This window comes from Mobula birostris, chromosome 10 (assembly GCF_030028105.1).
Source record: "Mobula birostris isolate sMobBir1 chromosome 10, sMobBir1.hap1, whole genome shotgun sequence".
Lineage (NCBI taxonomy): Eukaryota > Metazoa > Chordata > Chondrichthyes > Myliobatiformes > Myliobatidae > Mobula > Mobula birostris.
The window spans coordinates 110,900,008-110,919,948 of NC_092379.1; the positions used below are offsets into that span (position 1 = coordinate 110,900,008).

The following is a 19,941-nucleotide window of genomic DNA, read 5'->3' on the forward strand; positions in this document are numbered from 1 at the left end:
GCTCAACATCACAGGATAAGCTCAGACTTGGACTGCTTGCTATTTCAATGGTGCAAATAAGTTATGAAGTATAGCCTAGAATTTGGAAATTTGGTGTGCTGAACTGGGTTTTGTGTAGTGATAACATCCATCTGCTTTTTCTTGCACAAAATAGTGGAATTGAGAAATTTGAGAAAGCATTGGGATTGTTTCAGCCAATAAATATGACTAAAGCAAGATCTTAGCCGTCACAGGAAACTGCAGATGCCGGGAACGCACAAAGAAGCTGAAGTAAGTCGATGGGCCAGGAGGGAAATGGACAGTTGAAGTTTCAGTTGCGACCCTTCATCAGGACCCATACCTGACTGGACAGGACCTAAATGAATGCAACAGCTGACAGTTTTGTGCACATCAATTACTGACGGGCATATTCCCCGGGGCAACTAGATATCAACAACACACAATAAGGCTGTCATGAAAGAAAAGAAAGAAAATCTAGGGATTTAGCAAACAAGTGATGTGTATGTGTGCTGGCAACTAGGAGACCAACAGGGCAACCACAGTGAGAGCCCATCGGAGAAGGACACAGCTCTCACATTCTCATGTGTGAGAATGCCCACTCAGTTGAAAAGAATGCTGACATTTTTTTAAAGACCTCATTATATATGTCAGGGTGATCTACATGGCAGTGAAAACAGCTATACTGAGCCTTTTCAGCAATAAATCAGTGGCTTAGTGCAGGATATCCTTTAAAAGAAGATATCAAGAATTACTATTACTGGTCAAAGTTGATAGAGTATTGGCTGATTGGCAGGAAACGGAGAGTGGGAATAAAGGGATTCCATTCTGGTTGGCTGCCAGTTACCAGTGGTGTTCCACAGGGGTCCATGTTGGGGCCGCTTCTTTTTACATTGTACATCAACAATTTGGATTATGGAATAGATGGCTTTATGGCTAAGTTTGCTGATGATACAAAGATACAAAGGGGCCAGTAATGCTGAGGAAACAGGGAGTCTGCAGAGAGACTTGGATAGATGGGAGAATGGGCAAAGAAGTGGCAAATGAAATACAATGTTGGAAAGTGTATGTTCATGCACTTTGGTAGAAGAAATAAATGGGCAGACTATTATTTAAGTGGGGAGAGAATTTAAAGTTCTGAGATGCAATGGGACTTGGGAGTCCTCGTGCAGGATACCCTTAAGGTTAACCTCCAGGTTGAGTCAGTGGTGAAGAAGGCGAATGCAATGTTGGCATTCATTTCTAGAGGAATAGATTATAGGAGCAGGGATGTGATGTTGAGGCTCTATAAGGCACTGGTAAGACCTCACTTGGAGTACTATGTGCAGCTTTGGTCTCCTTATTTAAGAAAGGATGTGCTGAAGTTGGAGAGGGTTCAGAGAAGATTCACTAGAATGATTCCGGGAATGAGAGAGTTAACAAATGACGAACGTTTGTCCGCTCTTGGACTGTATTCCTTGGAGTTTAGAAGAATGAGGGTGGACCTCATAGAAGCATTTCGAATGTTGAAAGGCATAGACAGAGTGGATGTGGCAAAGTTGTTTCCCATGGTGGGGGAGTCTAGTATGAGAGGGCATGACCTAAGGATTAAAGGGCGCCCATTCAGAACAGAGATGTGAAGAAATTTTTTTAGCCAGAGGGTGGTGAATCTGTGGAATTTGTTGCCACAGGCAGCAGTGGAGGTCAAGTCATTGGGTGTATTTAAGGCAGAGATTGATAGGTATCTGAGTAACCAGGGCATCAAAGATTATGGTGAGAGGGCGGGGGAGTGAGACTAAATGGGAGAATGGATCAGCTCATGATAAAATGGTGGAGCAGACTCAATGGGCCGAATGGCCAACTTCCACTCCTTTGTCTTATGGTCTTATGGTCTATTTGTTATCTATTTGCCCGTGAATAACCTGTGATTTGTGGTATTATTAAGCACTATACATAGAGAGGTATGGTTGCTTGCATTGAGATCTATTGTTCAGCAGATTCTTTGTAAAAAGCATCTTTCTATTCAGGAGTTCCTTATTGCCTTGCCATTAATGCTTCCATCCTCCACTTTGCTCATAGATGTAGCATGTGGAGTTCAGCTAGGGTGTCCTCTGATGACCCAGCTTATCTCCTGTGTCTCTTGCTCCAACTATATTTTACCCTGCGTTTCATTTCCCCCAAGTATGCTGCTCCCCCTCTGGCCACTGTCTTCTGATGAATGCACTGTGCAGCATGCCTCACGTGGATGATGAAATCTTTGCAGCCATTGATCATGTACTGCAGGGTGACCTGGACAGACTAATAGTATTTCTATCTTTTCTGGTGTTTTTCATAGCAGTCATTGTATTGGCAGGTGGTTTCTAGGGTAGGACTGTGAGAGTGTGTAATCATTATCTCTAAAACAGCTGGACAGTGCAAGTCATGCAAAACATCTGGCAGCTTTGTCTGAGAGTTGAGAGGGTAATCATGCGAATTTCACAGGAAATGGCATGCACTTAGGGAGTTCTTAGTATGATTCATTTTTCCCTGTATACCTAGTGAGTGGAAACCCTTCCTGTCAGTGTTATTAATGGAAGCCTAGGTTGAACCAAAGATTTTCAATTTATGTTGGCATGGGTGGAACTGGACAAAAAATGATGCCATTAGAAGTATATCTGATTCTGGAAAAGATTCAGATGCACAAACCTGCCCTGAAGTGATTAACTCAATTTCTCAATGGCTACTATTTCACTCTGAAATGATCACTGGTGAGCTATGACCTGTATTAAATATCATTTATGCATGATTTGTGCTTACAAAATAAGTGCTTACAATCCAAATTCCAGGGTCAGTTTCTTTCTTTGTTAGTCTGGTTAGACAAGAGTAATTCTCTTTGTAAACTGTCATGTCATTATCTGTTTGAATTGCCAAGCGACAGAAGGCGAAATCTATTCTCATCATGTTGTAATAATTGTAGTTCTGTCTCCCCAGAGGTAAAAAATTTGATCAAACTTTCTTTGAACTTTCTGTTTGGATCAATGTCTGCTGTCCTCCTTGACTCGTAGTTTTTTTCTTAATGAGTAGAGTGATTAAAAAGCTTTTTGTCTGGTTTGAGGGTAAACCAGACAGGCAGACAATTAAAATTGATCAGGAAGTATACCTGAATACAGCTCATAACTTTTTTTCCTAGACTGCTTGGTTTAATCTGTTGAGAGTGAATAGAAGGGACATGCAAAGTGGCAGTATTATTTTTGTAATAATGCTAATTGAGTTCCACTTTCTAAGGTCTGACTGCTCTTCTGGTTCCTTGAGTGGTGAATCCCATCAGGTCATTATAGGAAGAAGAATCAAATAAATGACCATTCACTATAGAGCCAGGAGCTTATAAATGCTTCTGCAGTCCAAACAATGTTCAGGCCGCTTTTTGTCTGTATCTACTCCATCCTGATTTTAAGAGCTTCCATAACCATCTCATCTGAGTTGACAGACTGAATTTGGCAATGATCAAGACTATCAGACAGCCTGACATTCAATCATTATTTATTAGTTTGCTGTTACTTACTATAATAACCCCTGAACTCCTCTCAACTTCATGTTGTCAAGGAGAGAGAAGTTTTGCTCAGCAGGTGAATTAAAAAGGTATTTTGCATCAGTCTTCATAACAAAGAATATGCAGTAAATAATATCCCAGAAAGAACTGAATAATTAGGAATTGGAAAGGGAACATTCTGGAAAATTACAATCAGCAAGCATACATGAATGATTTGAAATATCATCATGATATTTCAAATGAAATAGTCAACTTAAATAGACAGTGGAAACAAAGTCTTTGAATATATTTAAGTTGCTAATTGTTGGAGTTGTAGTCCAGCAGCAATGTAGTTCCTTTATTCAAAGAGAGAGAGAGAGAGCCTGACATCAAGAAAATTCAGTCCAGTCATCTGAGCATCTGTCTAAGGAGAATGATGAATGTGAATACTGTATTTGTGACATTATAGCACTAAAGGCATTTAAGCTTAATCAAAACAGTTTTGTGGAAAGCAAGTTATGTATAACTGATTTATTAAAGGTTTTGAAAGATGTAACTTGCTGTGGATAAAGGAGAACTGGTAAAAGCACTATACTTAGGTGTAGGAGGTAGCATATTGGCATATATGGATGATCTGAAGTATCATCATGTGGAAATAAAGTCTTTGAATATATTTAAGACAGAGTTAGATAGGTAATAAGTAATGAGCTGAAACATCACAATTAGTAGTTGCAGCCCAAATCTAATCTGCCACAATATTATCAAATAGCATCAAAGAATTGAGGGGCTGATTAGCACAGTCATTCTCCTAATTCACATTATCTGCCATATCTGCTTTCCAGTTAAATTCAAGCACGAAGCAAAATAAGTAGTTGGTGACTCTTCCAGAGAAGTACAGAGAGGTATCTGCCCCATTGATTTCTATTTCTCTTTCCTGAATGCATTGAGTACTCACAACTTTTTGTTATTCTCTTGATCTTTCCTCAGGGGCTATTATTCATTAAGTGTGAGCCTTGACAGTAAACCCACAAGTATTTTTCAAAGGTGTCATGGGTAACGTAGGGCAAGCCAGAAAATCATTTAATTTGCCTCATGTGGCCACTGTGCAATATAACTGATTATCTAATGGAAATTTTGAGGCGATAAATGATCCTATGCAAAAGTCTCTTTCAGCTTAAGGAGCTAAAGATGTGTTTCAATTGTACTCACTCAGTTTTTCAGTCTCAGAAGTTCTATCTGCACTCTGCATATCAAAATGAAAAATAGGATGAATTGAGAATCTTGACTAGTGCCATGCTCTAGAGAGATTCTCTAAGTAGCTCATTGCACAGTAATAAATAGTCTGTTTTCGTACTTCTGATAAATATTACTGCATTTGCTGAGTGTAACTGTTGGAAGGGGCTCTACTTTTACATGTTTTATTTCTGCCAGTACTTTCCTTCCTAATTTTTTGGTGTCATTGCTATTATTGAGCACCATACAATTGATGAAATTGGGGGTCCCTTGGAGCATTGCAACAGTGCAGACAAAGGGAAGACAAGCTGATCATGGGCTGAGTATATTGAATAATGCCTGAAAGGTTTAACTGGTATTAATTTCCCCAGAGACTTGCATTTATGAAACCTACTAGCTTAAATCTGACATGGAAAATGCCCATCATGGTGTGCAAAGATTGAGCCACAGCCTTTGTTGTGCTTTGGCTTGTTGCTATGGCATACTGAGACAGGCAAGGAAATAATAATGTTTGGATTGTAACACAATAGCCATGACTCTTTTGGCACAAGGTGTGGGCAGAACACTGCCAGTACTGTACATGCCACTGATGGATGTAAATTTCTGTAAGATTTTCCCCATCTGTTTCACTAGTTCCAAGTATTTCTCCTGAGTGCCTGCCCAATGATCTCTAATCTTCCTTGCTGATGCAGAGTGAAAGCCTGAGGTCTGGGGTTTCTCCAGTTGCGTTGGTTTGTTGACTTCAATTGTAGGCCATATTTTTAAAAGGAAACAGAGAAAATGGAAAATAGTGAAGAATTTTTTGACTCCTATATGTGAAATGAAATCAGAATGAGAATTAGCTTTATTATCACTGGCATATGTTGTGAAATTATTTGTTTTGCAGCAGCTGTACAGTGCAGTATGTAAAAAATTACCATAAGGTACAATAAGGAAGATATAGAAAGCTAATAAGTAGGGCTAAAATAGTATTCGTAGGTTCATGGAACTTTCAGAAATCAGATGACAGCGGGGAAATAGGCATTTGTAAAAAGTCCATCATCAGGGACCCACACCATTCGGGCCATGCTCTCTTCTTGCTGCTGCTATTAGGAATGAAATATAGAAGCCTCAAGTCCCTCACCACCAGGTTCAGGAACGGTTATTACCCCTCAACCATCAGGCTCTTGAACCAAAGAGGATACCTACACTTACCTCAACACTGAACTGATTCCACAACCTATGGACGAAATATGAACTCTTTTTTTTCAGGACTCTACAACTCATGTTCTCGATGTATATTGCTTAATTATTATTATCATTATTGTTACATTTTTTTCTGTTTTTTGTATTTTCACAGCTTGCTGTCTTTTACACATTGGTTGCTTGTATTTGTTTTCATTGATTCTATTGTGTTTCTTTGTATTTACTGTGAATGCCTGCAAGAAAATGAATCTCAGGGTAGTATATGGTAACATATACTGTAGGTACTTTGCAATAAATTTACTGTGACTTTTGAGCATCCTCGGGATCCTGTACCTCTTCCCCGATGGTAGTAATGAGGCACCACCTTTGGAATATGTCCTTAACGGTGGGGAAGTGAGTGCCCATGATGGAACTTGTAAACACAGCTGTAAAAATGTATTTGTTAACGTATATAAAAACAAGTTAAACACAAATGTGAGCTGTTTGCTTTTTCCCTTTGTGATCATTTGTGTATTTCAGTGAAATACAGTACGTTCCCCAGATTATATGGGGAATGCAATTGGAGACATTTGTTATTTCATTGCAATTAATAGTCTCATGATATCAAGCCAGTATTCAAAGACTGGAACTTCCACTTCCTTTATTGAGATAGCTAAGTGTTAGGCTGAAGTCCAAAACCTTCTGATTTGATAGCTGGAATGCTGATAGAGTGCTGTGTTCCCTAATGAAATGTCGAAAGCACTTACTACAATGGAACTTGTATGATCTAACTATTTCTTGTTTACTTCATCTACTCTGGTGAGATCATTGAATTGAAGAACCATGCAGAAATTGTTTGAGAGTATTAAACATATTCCACTGGGTATAAACATGCTCCATCTTTTAAGTCAAATTTCTGTTGCCTTCCTTACGTTTATTCTGAACAAAAATTAGAGGATGCAAAGCTTTGAGAACTTTAGCAAGTTCTCAGGGGTTTTCAGTGTGTTCAACATTTTCCTGTCAATTAATAGATGCTCGGGCTTTATTTAGCTGCTGTAGTCATTTAGAGAGAGCAGCGCCAGATTCTCCTCCCCTCTCCACAACACACCTCTCTACTGTGTGAACCCACAGCAAAAGGCAACGAGAACAGAAGCCCAGACTTGATGATGCAGTGAACCTGATACTGGAGCGTAGGAGGGAGGTGAGACATTAGCAGGTCAACGTGACATCTTGATGTATTTGCATAATGGAGAAAATGCCAACAAAATATGTGGTTGTACTCAGCCAATCTGCAGCTTCTGAATTAAGTTGCAAGCTGTGACAAGGTCTTAAGTTTTCTTTCTGGGGTCAGCTGTAAATAAATAAAAATTGCATTATAAGTTGAGGTGCTGAGGTCCTCTAGCTTTTAGACTAAGTTGGGCAGTGGGAATTCTACTGGGGATCAGATTTTATTTTATGTTATTTGACATTGGAGGAGGAAGAGAATGAAACCAGCCATGCTAGAATATGCTAGAGAAGAAACTTAGTGAATGCATTACCCACTGTTAAGGGGCAAAAGTGGGCTTTTCAGAAAATAGACAATAGGTGCAGAAGTAGACCATTCGGCCCTTCGAGCCTGCACGCCATTCTGAGATCATGGCTGATCATCTACTATCAATACCCAATTCCTGCCTTGTCCCCATAACCCTTGATTCTCCTATCCATAAGATACCTATCTAGCTCCTTCTTGAAAGCATCCAGAGAATTGGCCTCCACTGCCTTCTGAGGCAGTGCGTTCCACACCTCCACAACTCTCTGGGAGAAGAAGTTCCTCCTCAACTCTGTCCTAAATGACCTACCCCTTATTCTTAAACCATGCCCTCTGGTACTGGACTCTCCCAGCATCTGGAACATATTTCCTGCCTCTATCTTGTCCAATCCCTTAATAATCTTATATGTCTCAATCAGGTCCCCCCCTCAATCTCCTTAATTCCAGCGTGTACAAGCCCAGTCTCTTTAACCTCTGTGCGTAAGACAGTCCGGATATCCCAGGAATTAACCTAGTGAACCTACGCTGCACCTCCTCCACAGCCAGGATGTCCTTCCTTAGAAGTCTTTAAGCCAAAAAAGAAAGCCAGCAAGCTAGGACTAAAATTGCAAAGATTCTCAAAGTTCTCATTTTCTGCTTAACATGTTTTTGGTCTGAAATAGTGGAATAGTATTTTTTATATGATGAAATGTGAATAAAATGATGAGGGGTGTCGAGGTGATCAGAGTCTTTCTCCCTTGGTGGAACCGTTAAGTAATGGAGGACATTGGTTTAAGGTGAGGGTGGAAAATTTAAAGGAAATTTGTGAGGTTTTTTTAATGTAGAGTACTAGGTGCCTGGAATGAGCTGCTGAGGAGGTGGTGGTAGAAACAGATACAGTAACAATGTTTCAGAGGTATTTAGACAAACACAGGAACAGCTAGGGAATAGCGGGACATTGTGGTGGCAGTTGGGGTTAGGTAAAATGGCATCGGGTGGAGGACCTGCTTTTATTTATTCCACCTGAGTTGCAGCTACACGAATCTCTTCTCCTTTTAGCGGCCACTATCAGAATATTTCACTGAGAAGCACATTTTAGACCATAAGATATAGGAGCAGAATTAGGCCATTCAGCCCATCGGGTCTGCTTCGCCATTCCATTATGGTTGATCCTGGATCCCACTCAACCCCATACACCTGCCTTCTCACCATAACCTATGATGCTCTGACCAATCAGAAAACTATCAATTTTCACTTTAAGTATACCCATAGTCTTGGCTTCCACAGCAGTCTGTGGCAGAGTATTTCACAGATTCACTACTCTCTGTAAAAAAAAAAAAAAAAAAGAAAAAAAATCCTCCTTATCTCTGTTCTAAAGGGTTGCCCCTCAATTTTGAGACTGTGCCCCCTAGTTCTGGACAGCCCCACCATAGGAAACATCTTCTCCATATCGACCTTACTTCTCCATATCGACCTTACTTACCTTCAGTAGGTTTCAATGAGATCCTCCTGCATACTTCTAAATTCCAGTAAGTACAGGCCCAAAGCTACCAAACACCACTTGTATGTTAACCCCTTCGTTCCCAGAATAACCCTTGCGAACCTCTTCTGGACTCTGTCCAATGGTAACACATACTTTCTGAAATATGGGGCCCAAAACTGTTGAAAATACTCCAAGTGCAGCCTGACTGGTGTCTTATAAAGACTCAGTATTATCTCCTTATTTTTATATTCTATTCCCCTTGAAATTAATGCCAACATTACAGTTGCCTTCTTTACCACAGAATCAATCTGTAAATTAACCTCTGTGAGTCTTGCACGAGGACTCAGGAGTCCCTTTGCGCCTCTGATGTTTGAATTTCTCCCCACTCAGATAATAATCTGTACTTTTGTTCCTTTTATTAAAATGCGTTATCATACATTTCCCAACACTGAATTCCATCTGCCACTCTTTTACCCATTCTTCCAATTTGCTAAGTTCTGCTTCAATCATATTACTTTCTCAGCACTACCTACCCCTCCATCTATCTTTGTACCATCCACAAACTTTGCCACAAAGCCATCAATTCCATTATCTAAATCACTGACAAACAATGTGAAAAGTAGCAGTCCCCATACTGACCCCTGAGGAATACCAGTAGGTACTGGCAGTCAACCAGAAAAGGCCTCCTTTATTCCCACTTGCTGCCTCCTGCCTTTTCACCATTCCTCTATCCATGCCAGTATCTTTCCCGTGTTGCCATGGGATTTTATGTTGTTAAACAGGCTCATGTATGGCACCTTATCAAATGCCTTTTGAAAGTCCAAGTAAATGACATCCACTGCATCTCCTTTGTCCACCTTGCTTGTTACTTCCCCAGGGAATTCTATCAGATTTGTCAGGCAAGATTTCCCTTCACAGAAACCGTGCTGACTTTGACTCGCTTTGTCATTAGTCTCCAAGTACACTACCCCAAAACTTCATCTTTAATAATAGACTCCAAGACTTTCCCAACCACTGAAGTTAGGCCAATTGAACTATAATTTCCTTTCTTTAGCCTTCCCCTCTTCTTAAAGAGTGGAGTGACATTTGCAATTACCCATTCCTCAGGAACCATGCCAGAATCAAGTGATTCTTGAAAGATCATAACCAATGCATCTGCTATCTCTTCAGCAACCTCTTTCAGAACTCTGGGATGTAGTCCATCTGGTCTAAGTGACTTATCCACCCAAGACTTTTCAGTTTGCCTAGCACACTTTCCTTTGTAATAGTACTGGCACTCACTCCTGCTCCCTGATACTGCTAGTGCCTTCCACAGTGAAGACAGTTGTAATTAAGTTTGTCCACCATTTCTTTGTCTTCCATTACTACTTCACCAGTGTCATTTTCCAGTAGTCCAATATCAACTCTCACCTTCCTTTTACTCTTTATATAACTGGAAAAACTTACAGTATCCTGCTTTATATTATTGGCTAGTTTGCACTCATATTTCATCTTTTCCCTTCTTATGGCTTTTTAGTTGCTTTTTGTTGGATTTTAATAACTTTACAATCATTCAACTCTCCATTCACTTTTGCTACATTATATATCCTTTCCTTGGCTGTTATGCAGTCCTTAACTTCCCCTGTTGGCCACAATTGCCTATCCCTGCCATTTGACAAGCACTTCTTCTGTGGGACATATCTATTTTCTGCCCTGTGAACTATTACCAGACACTTCAGCCATTTCTGCGTTGCTGTCATCCCTGTCAGTATCCTCTTCTTACCAAGCTGGGCAGGCTCCTCTCTCATGCCTCTGCAATTCTCTTCATTCCATTACTATACTGATACATTTGACTTGTGGTTATCCCTTTCAAATTGTAATGTGAATTCAATCATATTATGATCACTGTCTCCTAAGATTTCCTTTACCTTAAGCTCCCTAATAAAATCTGGATTATTACACAACACCCAATCTAACATGGCTTTTCCCTGAGTATGTTCAAGCACAAGCTGCTCTAAAAAGCCATCTCGTAGGCATTCAACAAATTCCCTCTCTTGCGATACGGCACCAATCTGATTTTCCCAATCCCGTTGCATATTGAAGTTCCCCATTTCAATTGTGATGTTACCCTTATTACATGACCTTTCCAGCTCCCTTTGCAATCTCAACCTCACATCTTGCCAACTATTTGGTGGACTATATATGATTCCCATAATGTACTTTTTTTTGTACCCTTGCAGATTTTAACTGCACCCACAAAGATTCAACATTCTCTGAGCCTATGTCACTTCTTTCTAAAGGCGTTATTCCATCTCTTACCAGCAGAGCTACACCACCACCTACACCTTCCTGCCTGTCCTTTTGATACAAAGCATATAATTTGATATTAAGCTCCCAACAATGACCTTTTACCAGCCACAATGCAGTGATGCCTGCAACTTCATACCAACCAATCTCTAACTGTGCCACGAGTTCATCCACCTTGTTCTGAATACTACGTGGATTTAAATACAGCATCCCCAGTCCCGCATTCTTCACCCTTTTGAATTTTGCCTCTGGGATACAATTTAATTATTTGCACTGTATGCATTTGCACCAAATCATTGGCTTGTCCTTCCTTACATTTATATTACACCCAGCGCCTACTTGTAAATCTGCTGGCTCATCCTCAGCTCTATCATGATGGTTCCTATTCCCTGCCATATTAGTTTAAACTAATCCTAACAGCTCAAGCAAACCTGCCTGCAAAGATATTGGTCCCCCTTGGATCAAGTGCAATCTGTCCCTTTTGACCAGGTCCCACCTGCCCAGAAATCTGAATCCTTGCCCCCTGCTCCTGTTCTTCAGCCGCTCATTTATCTGCCAACCCATTCTATTCCGATCCTCACTATCATGTGGCACATGCAGCAATTTCGAGATTACTATCTTGAGGTCCTGCTTCTCAACTTACTTCCTAACTCCCTGTATTCCGTTTTCAGGACCTCCTCCCTTTTTCTACTTATGTCGTTGGTATCAATATGTACCACAACTTCTAGCTGCTCACCCTCCCTTTTCAGGATATTGTGGAGGCGTTCAGAAACATCGTGCATCCTGACTCGTGGGAGGCAAACTGCCATCCATGTTTCTTTTCTGCATCCACAGAATTTTCTATCTGTCCCCCTAACTATAGAGTCCCGTGTTACTACTGCCATCTTCTTCAGTTCCCTGACCCTCTGAGCCACAGGGCTAGACTCCGCCAGAGGCACGGCCACTGTTGCTTCCACTAGGTTCCCTCCCAGTAATCAAAATGGAGTACTTATTGTTGAGGGGAATGTTCACAGAAGTGCTCTCCACTACCTGATGTGTTCCATTGCTTCTCTTGACAGTCATCATTTATCTGTCTCCTGTAGCCTTGGGGTGACTACCTCCATGTACTCCTGTCTATCACTTCCTTACTTTCCCTAACAAGGTGAAGGTTATCGAGCTGCAGCTCCAGTTCCCTAACACAGTCTCTAAGGACCTGCATCTCAGTGTATGTGGTGCAGATGTGGCCATCAGGGAGGCTGGAAGTCTCCTAAAAATCCCATATCTGGACACCCAGAACAGAACAGTGGCCCTGCAGATATACCCCCTATTCTTTCAAGAGTTAAATAAGAAAAAGAAATAAGAAATAAACTTAACTACTTACCTTGCCTCTGCCTGTTCTCACCAACGCTAGTTGAGTCAAAGCCAGTTGAGCCCAAGCCTGACCACTCTGACCCAAACTACTCTGATGATCACTGCTCTTACAATGACCACTCTGCTAGACGGTAGCATTTATGGAGACTGAATTTTCCAAGCTCTGCTTCTGACCTGCATGGAAATGCTTCTACTGCGTCTGTGCCGCTGTCCAATTTAAATCTCCGTTGGAAATGAAGCCTTTTTCCCATACCCCTTCATGCCCTGACCAACCAAGACTCAATTAACCTCTGTCTTAAATATACATACGGATTTGTCCTCCACAACTGCCTGTGGCAAAGAATTCCACATCTCCATTCTAAAAGGATTCCCCTCTATTCTGAGAATGTATCCTCTGGTCTTAGACTCTCCCACCATCGGAAACATTCTCTCCCCATTCACTCTATCAATGCCTTTCACCATTTGATAGGTCAGGTCACCCCTCATTCTTCTGAATACTAGTGAATACAGACCCAGAGTTATCAAATGCTTTTCATCTGACAATCCATTCAATCCTGGAATCATTGTAGTGAACCTCCCTTGAACGTTCTGCAGTTTCAGTACATCCTTTCTGAGATAAGGGGCCCAAAACTGTTCACAATACTCCAAGTGAGGCCTCACCAGTAGGTTATAAAGTCTTAACATTACACCCTTGCTTTTGTATTCTTGTGCTCTTGAAATGAATGCTAACGTCGCATGTACCTTCCTTACCACAGATTTAACCAGGAAATTAACCTTTAGGGAATCCTGCACAAGTACTCCCAAGTCCCTTTGGTCCTCAGTTTTTTGTATTTTCTATTTAGAAAATAGTCAAGCCTTTCATTTCTTCCATCAAATTGTATGATCATGCACTTCTGTCAGTGTATTCCGTCCTCCATTTCTTTGCCCATTCTCTTAATCTGTCTAAGGTTCTGCAGCCTCTTTACTACCTCAAGACTACCTGCCCTTCACCTATCTTCATATTGTCTGCAAACTTTGCAACAAAGCCATTAATTCCATTATCCAAATCATTGACATGTAACATAAAAAGAATAGGTCTCAACCCAGACCTCAGTGGAACACCACTAGCCACTGGCAGCCAACGAGAAGAAGTTCCCATTATTCCCACACTTTGTCTGCTGCCAATCAACCACTGCTTTATGCACGCTAGAATCTTTCCTGTAATACCATGGGCTTATAGCTTGTTAAGCAGTCTCATGTGTCACACCTTGTCAAAGGCCTTCTGAAAATCCAACTACACAACATCAGCTAGTTCTCCTTTGTCTATCCTGCTTGTTGGTTTTTCAAAGAATTTCAGCGGATTTGTCAGGCAAGATTTTCCCTTGAGGAAACCATGCTGACTATGGCTATTTTATCATGTGCCTCCAAGTACCCTGAAACCTCATCCTTGATAATCGAGTCCAACATCTTCCCAAACACTGAGGTTAGAGTAACTAGCCTATAGTTTCCTTTCTTCTGCCTCTCTCCCTTCTTTAAGAGTGGAGTGACATTTGCAATTTTCCAGTCTTCTGCAACCATTTCAGAATCTAGTGATTCTTGAAAGATCATTACTAATGCCTCCACAATCTCTTCAGCCATCTCTTTCAGAAACCTGGGGTGTACACCATCTGGTCCAGGTAACTTACCTTCAGACCTTTCATTTTCCCAAGAATCTTCTCTGTAGTAATGATAACTTCAGACACTTCATGACCCCTGACACCTGAAACTTCTACCATACTGCTAGTGTCTTCCACAGTGAAGACTGATGCAAAATACATATTACTTCATCTGCCATTTTCTTGTCCCCAGTATCGTTTTCCTGTGGTCTAATATCCACACTTGCCTCTGTTTTACACTTTATATATCTGAAGAAACTTTTGGTATCCTCTTTGATATTACTGGCTAGCTTACTTTCATATTCCATCTTTACCCTTTTAAAGACTTCTTTTAGTTGCCTTCTGTTGCTTTTTAAAATCTTCCCAATCCTCTAACGTCCCACTAATTTTTGCGCTATATATATGCCCTCTGTTTGGCTTTTATGCTGGCTTTGACTTCTCTTGTTAGCTACAGTTGTGTCATCTTTCCTTTAGAATATTTTTTCCTCTTGGGGATGTATATATCCTGTGCCTTCTGAATTGCTCCCAGAAATTCTAGACAGTGCTGCTTTGCCGTCATCCCTGATAGTGTTCTTTTCCTATCAATTCTGGCTAACTCCATTCTCATGCCTCTGTAATTCCCTTTACTCCACTGTAATATTGATACATCTGACTTTGGCTTCTCTTTCTCTAATTTCAGGATGAATTTGATCATATTATGACATCTTGCCCCGAAGGGTTCTTTTACCTTAAGGTCACTAATCAATTCTTGTTCATTACGCAACACCCAATCCAGAATAGCTGATCCCCTAGTGGGTTCAACCACAAGCAGCTCTAAAAAGCTATTTTGTAGGCACTCTAGAAACTCCCACTCCTGGTGTGCAGTACGAATCTAGTTTTACCAATCTATCTGCATATTGAAATCCCCCATGACTATTGTAATATTGCCCTTTCTGTTTCCCATTGTAGTTTGTAGACCAAACAGACTACTGTTTGGGGGTCTGTCTACAACTCACATCAGGTTCTTTTTACCCTTGCAGTTCCTTAGCTCTAGCCACAAAGATTCACCAACTGCTTACCATATGTTACCTCTTTCTAATGATTTGATTTTATTTTTCTTAACCTACAGAGCAATACTGCCCTCTCCTGCCTTCTTGCCTGTCTATTCAATACAATGTGTATCCTTGGACATTAAGCTCCCAGCTATAATCTTTCAGCCGTGATTCGGTGATGCCTACAGCATCATACCTGCCAATCTGCAACTCTACTGCAAGTTCATCTACCTTATTTCATACACTGCATGCATTCAAATATATTACCTTCAGTCCTGTATTCACCCTTTTTGATTTTACCGCATTTTACTTTGCAACTCATCCTGTTGACTGCAATTTTGCCCTATCAATAGCCTCTCTTCGCTACACATTGCTTCTGTTTGTTAAACCAGCTACCTCATCTTCTGCACTATCATCCACCTTTTCTACAATACTTCTTGCATTGAAATATTCACAGCACAGGACACTAGTTGCACCATGTTTGATCTTTTGATTCCTAACTTTGTCTGAGGTCTTACCAACATCTGCCTCCATAACCTCTGGCACTCTGGTTGCCATCCCCCTACAACTCTAGTTTCAACCTCAATGCGCAGCATCAACAAGTCTTCTGCTAGGATATTAGTCCCTTTCCAGTTCGAGTACAAACCATCCTTTCTGTACAGGTCCCATGTTCCCTGGAAGAGAGACCAATGATCCAAAAACCTTATGCCTTCCCTCTTACACCAACTCCTTAGCCACATATTAAACTGGATAATCTTCCTAGTTCTGCCCTCACTAGCATGCGGCACTGGTAGCACTCCTGAGATCACAACCCTGGAGGTCCTGCCCTTGAATTTAGCATCTAACTCCCTGGACTCTCTATACAGAACCTCGTCACTCATCCTACTCATGTCATTTTAATGATAAGAGTAGAATTTTTTCCAATGGTGTGTCATGTTGTGAAAGGAGGATACAGAAAAGGCGATGAAAAGGCAGAAGAGTACTTGCGTGCTCTGCACCATACTCATACCATATACTTGTAAATTGAGTTTGATTTATCTATGATTATCATTGACACTTGACTTACGGAAGGGGGATATTCCTGATATGGAGACCATTACATTTTCGGCTTGGAGGTGGTGGCAGGAGCTCTCTTTTGTTTTCTGCCACTACTGAACAGAAATTATAGACAATGTGAGCTGGACCGAGGATCTCTGTTGCTGTTTGTGAGGGGGCACATAGAGAACATTGCAGAGAGGAGAAGATGGTGACAATTTATGCCCATCTACCCTCACTGCAATGTTCCCCATGTGTTGGTGATCAGCATGGAGTAAGACACAAAATACATTTGAGGAAACGTGTACAGGGTATGCATGTATGACGGAAAGTTAAAGAAGGCACCTATTTGGAGAAAAATGAATGCCCTAGCCTCGCCAGCATGGTCATGATACAATGGTGATGAGCTAATGTCAGGCAGCCTTTAACCTCATGAAGACCCGGTTCACTATTCTCAGCAGCTGGGAAATGTATGGGTGAATTTTGTACAAATGACATGAAGCTTATATTTTTTTCCTGTTTGATGTCACAGCACATGCCCTATGGTTTCTTAGTGCTAGGATATAATTTGTTTGGAAGCATCAGCAACAGCTTCAACTAAGAGTGTTATGTTCCACAAGCTCAAATATTTGGGCAACCTTGATCTAGACCATTTTTCTCAAATGCTCCCTGATTCCTCTGACCTCATGAAAATACAACGTCTGGGTGAAAACCTTATGTTAATGCTCTCTAATTATTTTCTTCCCCACAAAGGAATGAAAAATGCTTAAAGCCAATAAAAGGACAGAAGCAGCTGAGCAGGAGAGTAAAGGAGGGCAAAAGAGGGCAGAGGCCAGGGAAGAGAAAGTCAGAGAAAATTTAGAGGGGATGGGACAGCAGAGGAAAATGGGCAGGATAATGAAATCAGAGTGAAAAAGGAGCAGGAAGGAAACAAGCTTTGGAAAGAGAATTATGAAGGTAGAGACAAAGTAGGTAGAGATTTATGAAAGTGAGAAAGTGAAAGGAAAACTGGAATCCCTGTATAATAGCAGGTTTTATGTATGCTGAATTGCCTTAATTATATATTGTCTTTAGGTATTGTACTGTCTAATACAAACACACACAAGCCCTGATTTATGTATTGGACCCACAGCTTCAAAATGTTGAGGTTCCCTGGCATAGACTACTATCTATAGGGCACCTTTGCTGTTAAAAGTGCTTAAATTCTCTGCTTCTACATTGTTCCATGTTGCTAAAATTTGATCAGTATCCCTGCTGTTCCTTTACCATAGTAAGCACGTTCACCAATTTTTCTATGAATAGCCATTAACATCGCTTTTTTTTCTCGGATATTAGCGTTCCTCATTATTGATCCACCTAATTGGTATTCAATTTCACAAAGTAATTGCATCATTAATTGTAAGGGTATTGATGCAATTAATCTACCAGGTACATACTGCACACACAACTCAGGCAGCAAACATGATGTGAGGAAATTCACCATGCTGCCATTATTTGACCCAGAATTGAATGTGAAAGATTATCTTCATTCCTGGAGCATCAAATCTGCTCTTTATCTATCCATAGATGACTAATTTATTAACCCTCTAGCAGCTATATACACTAGCCAAGTATTGGTATAATGAGAGACATCAGCTATCTTGACTGTTCAGGGGTTTTATAATGATGCAGTTCAACTAATGCTTACATATCAATGTCTGCAAACAACTTCTACAATTCACTGAGACAAAATAAATAAATACCTGAAACGAGAAAGAATTACAGTAAAGTGGCCCTATTAACAACAGTTGTGCATCTTCTGAGTTTGCAGTAATCATTTTCAGAAATATAACTACTTCTAAGATTATTTAATAAAAGCATTCTATTTTGAAAAGATTGCATATCACAAACTCAGTCCTTTTTGGTAACTGAAGGGAAGAACTTCATGCGAATAACAAAGACCAGAGATGCAAATGTTTTAAATTTATAAAGTATAGTGATAACATGATTTGAAAAGTTGTTAGCAGAAAATCAGGTAGGAGGAACAAGTGACATGATTAGAAGCTGTAGAAATCCCAGCACAAGGAAGAACATTGATTAATTCTTTCCGTTGGAGAATAAATTAGCATCTTAAGCAGTGACTGAAGGCTCAGTTTAAACACCCAAGAAGAAAATGGATCATGTACTGGCTCAGTTCAGATGTGGGTGGCATGCATTTGACTTAGATGGAACAATCTGATATCTTGATGTATTTTCCACTATTAATTTCAATCCATTTTATGATACCATCAGACCATTAGCTATAGGAGCAGAATTAGGCCAGTTCACCCATTGATACCTAGCTGTCCTTCAGCTAACATTTTTATTTCTTACTAGACATCCTTCAGCACCTCATTTATGTAGTCAACATTCATGTTGAACCTTGATGTCTCATTTTTCACGATAGTTTTTTATTAGATGTTCATGTACAAATATTTCCACTGCTGATTTCTGGCTCATAAAAAAGATTAATAACCTTTGCCCTTTTCCTCTTTTGTAGTGCAGGGAGATCAATTTGAGTGCTCATATTGACAACTAACTGAGGTTAACTGATTCAATATTCTAGTCATGATAATGTTGCAGCAAGGGATATTTAAGTCTTCTTAACTACTTTCTAATAGCATGTAATAAACATTTGTTGTTTAGTCTCTCAACCATATTTACATTTTCATCCTTTTCACAAATGTGGGCTCTTTCTTGGCAGTAATCTTCTCCTCTGTTGGGTTCCATTCAGTATTTGTCTACTTTACCCAGTAAGTATATTATATAATTATCTAGTCAATCAACTGCCAAATATCGATTGTGTACTAGCAATTGTGTGTGTGTGTGTGTGTGTGTGTGTGTGTGTGTGTGTGTGTGAGAGAGAGAGAGAGAGAGAGATGGTTTTATTCACTTGTAAAGATAATGAGTTTAATCTCTTGTGCTTTTTTTCTTCTTTTTCTGTGCTTATTTTTAGCTGATCAGTGGCGGTTATATTGTCAGTGCTGAGGCAGTATGGGATCACGTCACAATGGCCGACCGTGAGTTGGCATTCAAAGCAGGGGACGTTATTAAAGTCCTCGATGCCTCTAACAAGGATTGGTGGTGGGGACAGATTGATGATGAAGAAGGCTGGTTTCCAGCCAGTTTTGTGAGGGTAAGTGAAGGAGAACGAAACCTTTTCTGTTTATGTTTGATTACTGCTTGCATGGGAAATTAATCCCCCAGTGGTAAAAGGTGTCAGAACAGAAAACGTAAAAGTAAAAAGAGAAAGTTGAAAATGGAATAGGAAATGAAGGAACTGCATAGTGGAACTGTTACAGTAAAAAAAAACTCTTTATATAAAAATATACAATACTAATTCCAATAAAGGGTTTAAATATCAAATATTAGGCTGCCCTTATGTTTATAAATGCTGTGTAATTTCAATGATTTATTTCTAAATGTTATGTATGTGATATGAAACAATGAAGAGTTCTTAAAATCAAACAAAAAATTAATGATTACTAGTTACTTCCCTGTGGCACTAGACAAGGGCAGTTGAGACAAATGCTCTGTTTTCATTATAGTATTTGCTCTGAAGCACTGGATGTTGTGGGCTGTGACTAACAGCAACTATTTGTCTTTGAACAAATACAGTGATCATTGAGCTGTTCAACATAGTGCCCAACAATTGGAAAGGCCAAGTCTCCACAGATCAGAAAACAAAATAAATTGAAAAGTTCTTCTAAAACGTA

The 19,941-nt window shown here is 40.2% G+C and overlaps 1 protein-coding gene across 1 annotated transcript in view; it reads left to right on the forward strand.

Moving 5' to 3' along the window:
• Positions 1–19,941, forward strand: part of LOC140204573 (rho guanine nucleotide exchange factor 9) — a 247,829-nt gene that overhangs the window by 94,835 nt on the left and 133,053 nt on the right. Inside the window, exon 2 of the mRNA XM_072271292.1 lies at positions 19,182–19,361. Within this exon, the coding sequence (XP_072127393.1) occupies positions 19,236–19,361 (126 nt within the window). The 5' untranslated portion in view covers positions 19,182–19,235. The remainder of the gene's footprint in view (positions 1–19,181; positions 19,362–19,941) is intronic.